The sequence below is a fragment of the Boleophthalmus pectinirostris genome, unplaced genomic scaffold (assembly GCF_026225935.1).
Source record: "Boleophthalmus pectinirostris isolate CB_2022bp ecotype Guang Dong unplaced genomic scaffold, ASM2622593v1 HiC_scaffold_11, whole genome shotgun sequence".
In the NCBI taxonomy this organism is placed as follows: domain Eukaryota; kingdom Metazoa; phylum Chordata; class Actinopteri; order Gobiiformes; family Gobiidae; genus Boleophthalmus; species Boleophthalmus pectinirostris.
The window spans coordinates 11,435,689-11,447,025 of record NW_026570994.1 but is presented as its reverse complement, the minus strand read 5'-3'; the positions used below and the strand labels follow the sequence as shown (position 1 = coordinate 11,447,025).

General features: G+C 39.5%; 1 protein-coding gene across 1 annotated transcript; it reads right to left on the bottom strand.

Moving 5' to 3' along the window:
* Window positions 1–919: 919 nt before the first annotated feature.
* On the bottom strand, window positions 920–5,735 carry hpxb (hemopexin b). The gene is made up of 10 exons (XM_020917190.2): window positions 5,580–5,735; window positions 4,976–4,995; window positions 4,812–4,904; window positions 4,565–4,722; window positions 4,211–4,364; window positions 3,240–3,455; window positions 3,061–3,153; window positions 1,528–1,658; window positions 1,305–1,452; window positions 920–1,223 (listed from the first exon to the last, which is right to left on the bottom strand). The coding sequence occupies exons 1-10, from the start codon at window positions 5,642–5,644 to the stop codon at window positions 997–999; spliced, it is 1,305 nt and encodes a 434-aa protein (XP_020772849.1). The 5' UTR covers window positions 5,645–5,735; the 3' UTR covers window positions 920–996.
* Window positions 5,736–11,337: the final 5,602 nt, after the last annotated feature.

Genomic DNA, 11,337 nt, shown 5'->3' with positions numbered 1-11,337 from the left:
TGTCTCTGAACAGAAGTGCCTTGTGTCTGTGTAAGAACATGTTGATGTAAATGTCAATTTACCTCAGATGTTTACAGAACTGTTACTGAATAAAACATTTTGTACCAACCCCACTTTTGATGACACTTTCGGTCATTTCTCATTACTAAAGTACTCTGTTACTCAATGTAATGTATTTTTAATATTCATGAATATGCTAATTGACATCACCTCATGTTATGCTTCTATAATTGAATCAGCTCACATACAGTTCTGTGTAAATTATGTAGTTCCATGTTTTGCTGGTCTTTCAGTAGCCTGTGCACTTGTGTCCCAGAGTATGTGTGTGCCCTCACAGCCTCGCCCATGAAGCTGTGCTGAGGCAGGCACTTCCATTATTCCCACTGAAAGTCCTGGGGATTTTGTCAGAACAAAAAACTCTTCAGGATCTGAAAAGGCCTTGAATGGCGGTTAATGCCATCACAACTCACTGGACAGCAGACTACAGTGTGCACGTGTCCCTGCTCCCAAAAGAGACTGTCTGCTACTGTACTGTTGAGTAGGGCTTCAAACCAAATTCACAGGAAATTTGATAGTGAAAAATACATCAAATCTGAATCAACTACAAAGTTGTACAGTTTCTGAATATTTCAACCCCCAATTTCAACTACAAATACTGCATTAGACTGCATTACAACAGCTTTATGATAGTTGTATAATTAACTTTGATCCATTTTATTTAGAAATTTACAGCCTGAAAATATTATAATAATTGAATTAAAAGGCAATCAGCCCAACGCTGGGTAGGGCCCCCTTGTGGTCAAAATGAAAACTAATCCACTCCAAAAATTAAAGCAAATTAATTATTTTTAGTATAACTACTATACGGTATAAGTACTATACTTAAGTAAATGAATAAATTCAAACATAGTACAAAGACTTTAGCAAAAGGGTTTATTTACAAAGAAAAAGAAAAGAAACCCTTGTTATTAGGCTATTCATTCCTATTTTACAACGTTATTCCTCACACCCAAACTGCTGGGCAGGTAAATTCTGAGGCTGTGGGGCTATTCTGCTTGCAGTCAATAACATGGGAGTTGCATATTCAAAATACACTCCACCTTGGTATAGTTTGATCCCATCTGAACTGCAGTGGGCAGCATCAATGTTTGACAAGGGAAGGGGCAGGTCTCGGAGTACAACCCTAGGAGTGGCACTCAGGTCAATGGCCCGTAAACTGCGACCTGTAGAAATATGTAAACATGCAAGTAATGTTGAACGTTTTTGCGCATGTTTGAAATGTTGTGAAAAAACTAAATACTAACCTTGAATAACATACACTGTATCCTCAGAGGGACACACAAAAGCCGCGTCTACTTTTCCTTCAATGTTCAACTCTTCTTTGAGGGTTTTGGGGTATCCTTCAATAAGAGTGTAATGGGCATCTCCTCTGTAGATGTACACCTTATCATTCTGCACACACATTTTGAACACAAAGTCAATTTAGATATAGCCAATATTACATAAAAGAACTGCGCTCAGTCCTACCTTGATCATGTACATTCTGTCAGTGTAAGAGAAGACTGCATCCACTCCACTGGCCACCTCTCTCCAAGACCTTTTAATGGGGAAGGCATGAAGACCATCTCGAGCAGTGTCCAAGCGCATGTAGATGGGACCTGAAGAGCACAATAATTTCATTCAGTTCAGTCACTGTACAGGTACGATTATGATTCTACCACCATTGCGCTAATAAACGGCAGGTAGGCTTCTGTCTATGGTTGCTAATACAGCCAGAACCCAAATACAACATAGACCTAGTGTATGAAACACCACTGGATAACTCAAAATTACTCACTTCATTCCATGTACAAGTAAGACTCGATAAATAACAATAATCTTTAACAAAAATAGAAGAAAAACAGAAATGTTACTTTGAGCATAAACATTTAGAAGATGAATTATCAGCAGCTTGCAGGAAGCCCACCCCAACACACCTGACCAGCGGCTAACAGGTAAGGTGGCTAGCAGCAGAGCAGATGCTCGCTACAAGATGAAAAATGGGTAAAGTAACCCGTAGCAGGTATTTACATTGATTTACTAACTTGAATTTAGTTAATTACATCCTTTCTATGGTAAATGTTAGATAAATGTTTTTTGTCACACAGTACAGGTAAGTTAGCTTGAATGAATGGCTAATTACTAATATAATTGCTAATATAATTTGGTAACAAGATATCTAGAACCGCCCTTCTGTTGAAATAAATATGTAAAAACCATGGTATTGTAAATTAATGTAAATAATAATATTAGGAAATACATGTTATAGAGAAAGTTTGTTTAGGCTACTATAGAAAACCACAAATGTGACTGAGATTTGAAGTAGCCTGTAGGCTAATGTTAGGATAAATAACTAGGCTTAGGTGGTGTATAACTACTGCTATGATGTTATTGATGTACTGCTATATTTTATTATTGTACTATTATAATTCACTATACGATGACCCAGAAAACAGGGACTAGATAAAGGATGAGGGATGCAGAGATAGGTTCAGTTCATGTACAAGATATTCTATTTCTATCTATATGTCTAATCAATTAACTAAATAGGACAAGGACTTATTGATAGGGATATGCTGACTCACGACTCATCACCCTGATCATACCAGCAAGATGCTCCGGTAAGGGGAGTGAGATGAATCCAGGGGATCCTTGTCACAATCAGATAAGATTGTGCAACGTGCCAAGAGGCCTGGCTGGCTTGTGCACCAAGGAAGAGGCACCAAGTCTAAACCAAGGTCGCCTCCCACTATAGTTTGCGTATAAAAATCATTGTATAGGAGTAAATATTCAGTCTCTGCATGGGAATGTCAGCAGAGACTCCTTGTACAAGTATGACTTTGGAATAAGTAAATTATCTGGACTTTATTTCTGTTTCAAGTGTAATTTTTTTGTCTAAGCAGAAACTAACGAACACGTGAGGAAAAGGGTTATTTTCCTCAACACTAGCTATGTTGTTAAATGTTGTTTTATGTTAATTCTTACTAGTATATCATTATTGTGTATGTCTTGGGTTTTTACCTGCAAAGAAATACGTCTTGCCGGTATCATCAGTGGTAATGGCATCCAACTTGATGTCACTGCACTTGGGACGCTTATAGCCATGCCCATGCCCTAAAATGGATGCAGAATATTTTTATTTAGTGTGACAAGGTCTAACAAAGCCACTCATTTGCTTTGTGTTATGTTTCTAGGCTCACCAAACCCTTTGTCACATCTCATGAAGAAGTTGCGGGCATCCTTGGGGTAGTTTCCGGTGACCTGACCTGTCACTGGGTGGAACCTGGTGAAGTTGTGTCCATGGAAACAGTAGAAATGTTCCAGCCAACGCAGGGCGGAGGTGCAGTTCGGCAGGTGCGTCCACGACTTTGTCTTCACTGCCTTGGTGGGGATGTCATACACGTATACATCTTGTCCTACAGAGAGGTGGGTAAACATTTACTTTTACTTGGCTAATGCATCCTATGCTATTTTATTAAAGGACTTATATAACTCTGTTTTTTTGATCTATGTTATAAAGCTGTTTTTTCATGAAAAACATAACCAAAGTTGTGTTTTGTTTCATTCACATTTTGAACAAACCTTGCATATTTAGGAGTTCACTCTGTTCCACCTTATGATGTCATGTGTAATACAGTAAATGCTCCACGGTGTTTTTAATCTCTATGCACTCATCTAAGATCAATTAATTTTAGATGTGGAATTGCTAATCTCTAATGAACTAAAGGTAAAAGGTACCTGTTAACACAAAAACTATTGCTTCATGATATCACAAGGTGAAATGGAGCTTTGGCAATGTAGACAGACTAATAATAAAGGGTTCTCAAACTTGTGTGAATGAAGCAAAACACAACTCCACAAAACTAAGTTTTTGAAGCGTTATTCACATTCTAACATGGCTACCACCAATCAGTGGATCTGATCACTCTACTAATTTAATCATTTTTGGCTACTCTACCCATGCATTTACAGTTCAAGAGTTAAAACACAGACTATTTAAAGCTATCTGGCTATCTTTTTTATATGCCAGTAATATATCATTATATCAAATTTTATCAGTATATTTTGGCATTATTATTTAATTTTTTTGTCAAATTAACAACATTGAGCCATTAAACGCATGCATTTATATTGTAGTATTTCTAAATTTTGTGCCTGTAAGTTCACATACCTTTAAAGAAAAGCACAGAGTCCGATTTGCATTCCGTTTTAGGACACTCCACTGCAGCACCCAAGTGAGAAGGCACTCCTTGGAAGTCCTCTTGGATAGTTTTAGGATAACCTTCCTCCAGACTTTCGTTATAATAGCTGAATACTTTATCATCCTTTGAAAAAACATTGCTATTGGTTGTGTGTCATAACAGATAAAATGATGAGGCTCGCTGCAGCAGTTATAGAGACAGGGGTGATGATTTTCAGGTGGAATTACAGTTGAATTGGAGCCAAGAGTACTGCGATGCTCACTTCATATTTGGAACGTGGTAGCTAGCGGGTTAGCCATACAGTCAATGGTTGTGAAACTTACCTGGAAAAAATAGATGTGGTCGTGGTCATTGGAGTTTTCTGGGTTGTGCATTCGGAAAGCAGCATCAACATGACCAATACCATGAATGTCGTCTAGCTCTTTGAAGAAATTTGTAGATGGCTGAGCATCACCTTCGTAACCCTTCCATAAGTGAGAACCTAATGAAATGATTGAAATTAACTGTTTTGTACATTTAGAGACATTGTTCTATGAGAATTTTAGCTATAATTAAGACCAGTTGACTAACCTTTGAAGAAAAAAGTTCTTCCTTTCTCATCAGGGACAATTGCATCAAACTCGATGCCTGAACAGCGATCTGGAAGTGCAGCCTGTGTGCTTTCTAAAATTTGGGGGCAAAATATGTTAGTAAGAAATATAAAACATTATTGATTAAAATAAAAGGTTATATACCTGGTTCTGTTGGTTCTTGTCTTTGAAATTAAATAAAAAAGAAAGAAAGAAAAGAAAACAAATACATTTGATTACACAATGATGAGTTCAAATGAGCAGTGATAGTAGTAGTTATTCATTGACATTGAGTAAATACAACTTTGGACAGCTTCTTTTAGGATTATGAAATGAAACAAGCAGCATGCTAATTTAAATGGACCCTTTTAGAGAAGTTAATTACCTTGTCATAATCAATTTACAATGTGCATTTGACTGACTGTAGTTGATAATACATTAGAAACAATATGAATTTTGCTTATACCGTTGTGCTTTTAATTAACTCCCATATTGATCTTTTGTTTTGTCATTTACAAGTTTATTTAAAAGGTTTTAACTCAAATTGCCTTTATCAAAAAGTGATTTGCCCTCCCAGACTCCACCCCGACCGTAAAGCTGCCTCCCTTTTTTTTTTATTCTTCTCATCCAACTCCAAATTTATGATAAGCCTACAAACCAATTAGAGGTAAATGGATCAATAAGTGGGCTAGTACTTTACTTTGCTTTGTTTTAACTTTGCCATTGCTTTCACGAAAATGTGTATATTTAAAAAGCTAATTATACTCACGCTGGGGCTCCAGAGGTAAAAGCAAGCAGCAGGCACAAAAAGAGGAGGGTTGATAGCAGCTTCATTTTGGTGTAGTGAAGAAGCACTAATGAGGCAGAGACTGACTGCAGAGAGTGTCACTGTGTGTGCAAACAGCTGAACTTATACCGGTGTGTGTGTGTGTAGAGATGTTAGGTAACCGTGTTTTGTGAGTTTTTTCAATGACATTTTGGAAAGTTTCGCTGTTGACCAATGACTGATGTGATGTTAAAGTACAGTGTTTATTTGTTGAATTGTTCTTTTAGAGATTTCTGGTAATGGTTGCGGAATATTGGAAGAATTTGTTCTCTTGTAACAGTTACTCAATGTTAAAGCAAACAACAAAGAATGGTAAATTGCATTTTATTCGTATTTTTGATGCAGAAAATATAATGTTCCCAGTCCCCAAGAAAAAAAGTATGATTTTATGATTATCATTATTTGTATTTTCATAATCAATTTCAGACATTAGAAATGATTAGTGTAACAGACTGCCTTTATATTTAAAACCAAAGCACCAAAGATTGATTTAAAAAAAAAAGCAACAAGAATCCCAGTATATAATATATAAGAAGTTTATAAAGCATATCCAAATAGTAGGTGAAAGTAAAAACTCTTCATAAAGTTGGGTATTGTTCTCTTTACATGCATAAGTACATCATAATTAATCCTCCGGATGGGACTTGTAGCGGTAGATCTTGACACAGTGGTTCATGCTGTCAGCCAGAGCCATGTGTCCATCAGGAAGCAGGGTCAGGCCTCTGGGGCTGCTCAGGTTGTCATTGACCAGGGGCCAGCCAACGCCCTTGGATGGATAGATGAGCACACGGTGGTACTGCTTACCCCAGTCAGCCACAAGGACATCCCCATCACTGTCAATGCACAGACCCCAGGGACTGCTCAGGACAGGCCCCAGCCCCGAGCACACTCCCAGGATTCTGATGGTGGTCCATCCAGGGTCCAGGACTCGAATACATGGCACCCGCCCTGTCTCATTGCCTCTCTCTGACACTGCCATCAGCCCTGTGCTGAGACAAGTAGCCACCAGATATGGCCTGTGGTACCCCGTCACCACTGTGCGCTCCAGTCTCACTCCCGTTTTAGGGTCCAGCTTTAGTGCAGTGAGGCTGCCTCGTTTAATATCAGCCACCAAGAACTCGTCATGTCGTGTTACAGTCACCCCTCTGGGTGCATCCAGCTCTTCATTAGAGGAGCCAATCATTGTTCCTCCAAATGTTTGCAGGAGGCGGCCATGACGGCTGAAAACCAGCACTGCTCGCTCTGCTGCACAGGTGAGCGCGATAAGGCCATTGGAGTTCACAGCCACATCGAAGAAGTTACTGATGCGAGAAGGCCTTTCTGTTCCGGTAGGAGACACTTGTTGAACGAGATTCTTCTGTATGTCTGTCACTTGAATCCGAGCATTTCCACAATCTGTTATATACAACTGTCCATTAACAGTGGCATGGAGTCCGCTTGGTAAGTTAAAGTCATTTCGGCCTGATCCTTGTTTTCCAATCTGTTTGATTAGAACAGCAGCATCAAGTGCAGTAGACACTGTCTCCTCCTCTAATTCCTTCAAATGAGGCTTCTCTGTGTTCTTTTTAGTTTCTCTGGCTTTCTGTACTTTCTCTCCATCTATAGCAGACATGGACAGTGATCTGCTCACACGGTTTAAGCCAGAGCCTCTGGTGAAACAAGACTTAGATCTTGACTGTCTTTCTGAGCTTGCACTGGCACTGTCTGAGTGGGTGCTGCTTTTACTTGTATAATCTGAGGCCAGCTGCATTCTGTTGATCTTTCTGATTCCACCTCTGTCTCTCTTGTCGCTGGTGATCAGTGGGCGAAGCCTGCCTGATAGGTCAGCTGTGGACATTGCGCGGCGATGCTCCTGCTTTAATGACCCATTCACTGGAGTATTTACATTGTAAGTATAACAGCAGTCTTCACTTTCAGTTGGAGATGGGGGACTGCCACTGTCCATTGACTGAGTTGAAGTCTTTTTTCTGAGTAATGTTTGCTGGGGCAGTGAACGCCGTCTTGTTAAATCCACTAGGCTGTGTCTCGACAGTAAACCTTTTCTTTTGATTTTTGGGGAAACTGCTCCAGCAATGCTCCTTATGTTAGTCTCTTCTGGAGGACAGGAGGGTTCCTCACATGAGACCAGGACCAGAGCCTTTTGTTTCCTTTTGTTTTTTATAGTAGGTCTCTTCTTACCATTTTGCCTCCCATCAGATTCATCTCCCTCAGACTCTCCCTGACTGAACGCTGGAGGAATAGCCAGGAACAGATCCTGCCCTTGTGTCTCCGAGCACACAGACTCCAGCTCCTCATCCTGAGAGGACTCCGATGCTCTTCGACGCCTTGGTACAGGAGATGTTGGTGATTTAAGATCATCTTCATTCTCTGTAGAGCTTGACAAGCGCAGTTTCCTGACCACACGCATTTTGCTATCGTTTGGCTTTTTAGTTTCTCCTGGTTTGCTGGACTGTGGGTCTTTTCGGATTTCAAGTGGAGTAATGTTGGTGAATGTGCCTTCTCCTGAATGTAAAGCACATTTCTGTCCCTGGACACCACAGACACCAATGGGGTAGGTCATCCCTTGTTCTTGAATTTCAACAACTCCAAGACTCAGAGTTTTAGACCAGCCAGTTGATACAAAATTGACTCTCTTCAGAGTGAGCGAGATTTCCCATGGCTGTGTGACCTCTGATACCCCTCTCTGGAGTTGGTTCTTGTTGGCACCCCCAGCACTACTGCCCCATCTTTGAATCTGCTCCTTCAGCTGAACAATTTTTCTAATCTGTTGGTCGACCATTGACTGTACAACACGCACAGCTGCAGCATTCTCTCTTTTCACTTGGTCGAGCTGCCTCTGGGCATCTCTGTGATCTTGTTCTATCTTTTCCAGCAGGCGGCGCTCTTCTCGTTGGGCTTCGATCACAGCATTGTCTAACTGACGGTTGACTTCTTCCACTTCATTCTGCTGTCTTTCCCTGAGGGTCAGCAGTTCTTGTTCCCCTTGCTCGAGGTTGGCAAGGGCCTGCAACACCCATGGAGGCGGAGAGGACAAAGATATGGGTGTAAAGATGGATTCCCGTGGGGTGAGGGAGGGGGGTGGTGGTGCAGAGGTCTCTTCTTCTTTCTGTTTGGGAGTGCTGTGTGACAGGAGAGCTGAGAATCCTGGCAGGGGTCTTCTTTCCGAATGGGACCTTAGCAACATTGTAGAAAGTTGCCTGGAACAATCCTTTTCAGTATTTTTGTTTTTCTCTGTGAAGAGAAGGGGAAAAACAGGGATAGGTTAGACAAGTATGTTTACAATACGTACTGTTAGATCATCAGAGTTAGATCAGTGGCATACTTTTGATTAATAAAACCTACGCATCATTCTATTATCAAAGGTTTCAGTATATGTAAAATAATTCTTTAATCCCTTGGGAAATGCCTTTGTGCTTCCTGTCGATCCAAGGATATCATATGTGTACATTTGTCTCATCTTTATAGAACTGGGGCACCGGCCTTTTTCTTGACATGTTATCCACCTGACACAATATTCTGTTTCTCACAGACTCAAAAGTGGTCTCATATAACCACTGTCCTGCTTTCGCCTGCGGTTTGTACAAACAGAAGTGCAGCCAAAATGCCAATCATTAGCTCATCTGCCTTAAAATTACAAGAGTAGCTAATATATCCACTATAACTCTTTTACCTACAAATTTCTGTTGTTAACTGAACTAAAATTAACTGAAATGGTGCTACTTGATGGGGCCAAAATGTACCAAATTAGCCCTTGTTTTTATTACTACCATTTATATTCTTACTCTTTGTTATTATAATATAATGTGATGTGTGAGCTACTGTGTCCAAATAATTTCCCTTGTGGATCAATAAAGTTTTTCAATAATCAAATGTAAATCTAAATAAGGACATTTTATTTTATGCAGACAGATAGAGACTATGCTGAAACTGCCATTTGCATTAAAGCTGTTATATCTGTAGCAAATATAAAGCCATACATTCTTCTTAAAGGTAGTCTTTAATCTTCACCTACACTCAGTCCGTCCTATCGCTTGTCATTGAATCTCAACAGTCTTCTGGTTACTTCCGTGTGCAGTACAGACCCCTATTGTCGGAAATGGCATTACCTATCAGCTCGAGGCACTGAAACTGAGCCCCGTCTTTCATCATAGATATTAGGTATGTGACATGCAGCCTGATCAGGAGGCTACTTGAGTATTTCAGAGTGACCATATAATTTGCATTGGATTCTGATTCTGAGGGGCAATTGTGGGTGCGTTTGTTAACAGAGTAGATCTAGTCTGAGCCAGTTACCCTCGGAGCAAAACAACAAGGCTTTTGCATGGATGAAAGGATTGGTGTCAGTTTACGGCTGCATGTTCACAATACAGTCCCCCTGGAAACATATGACCTCAGATCATCAGTGGATAAAATCTGTTCCCATGTTTTTAAACGATGTCAGAGATCTTGGTTTCAGACAGGTTTTAAGTGTGAGTCTCTAGGGAATATCTGGAAAGTTGGAAAAATTACTGAAGGAAGTTGCAAAATGAATAGTACAACATTTTGATTGCTTACAAAACAGTTGATTGATAAATTAAATCAAATTAATTAAATGTTTGTTTATGTTAATGTATAGGGGAGAAATTCTAGAGAGTGTCAGTAGCAAATCCCTGTTACTCTCCTGGACTGTGGACACTGTAGCCTCTCAAATTTCTCCACTTTAATGTTGAATGAGTAGCACTAGTTGCTAAGTTACCAGACTAAGCTCCCGTTTGCTCAAGTGCAGAGACTATGGAATAAATAATACCATTCATAATTGACAAGAGTTTGCAGAAGGTCCACATGCATTCCAACGCATCAAGACCAAAGTATGCTATGAATATTCACTGTGGCATTTTCAATTTAAAAAACCTAAATATGCAATGAATTTTAAAATGTAATAAAAATTCAAACATTGAATTTTTCACATAGTTCTTAGCACAGTAATCTCAAAATCTAACTTTTTTTTTTGTTATAGCTGAGATAGCTTGCTAGATAGATAGATAGATAGATAGATAGATAGATAGGTGTTGATTTGTCTTAAATGCATCTATAAACATAACTTTATCTGTTACCAAACATCAGATTACTTCAAAGCTTTTTGTAATTAAACTTTTCTAATATACCGATATATTTCCTACATTTTCAATTTGCAATGCCTAATTAGTAGCTTTTTCTTATTGACTCAAGTTTTCATTAAGACCACCTGTTTAGAAAGTATCTTGCAGTATCATTCAGAGTATTTAGGTCATACCTGAACACAGGATGCGTGCGTCTTCATGTGTTGCTGGGGCTGGTCTGTCCTCCAGCCCTCAGTCGTACGATCTCCCACTTGTGTCTGTCACACCCCCCTCTCACTTGCTCCCCTCCAAGCCTTTTCACTGCATTCCTTACAGGTTGTTGGCGATAGTGTCACTTGACTCAGTGGGCTATTGTTGTCATTGTCGAGTGGCATAATTTAAAGTTTTGCTTGAAAAAATATACTTTCGTCTAAATGAACTGGGGGCCTATTCTCATTTGTTACAGCAAGATACTACATACATACAATATTTGATACATGAATGCAGACACAAGCAAAATAACAAACAAAAAACTAGTGCCATCCATTTTTGTTTTGATTACGAGACAGTAAATTATACTGCATTTCTACTACATAGACTACATTAGTCTTTGTTTCATTATT

Coding starts and splice junctions, on each gene's coding strand:
- hpxb (XM_020917190.2), bottom strand. CDS start 5,644: ATGAAGCTGCTATCAACCCTCCTCTTTTTGTGCCTGCTGCTTGCTTTT. Junction 3,456..4,210: donor CTCTGTGCTTTTCTTTAAAG/GTATGTGAACTT, acceptor ACCTCTCTGTAG/GACAAGATGTATACGTGTAT. Junction 3,154..3,239: donor GAGATGTGACAAAGGGTTTG/GTGAGCCTAGAA, acceptor CATCCATTTTAG/GGCATGGGCATGGCTATAAG.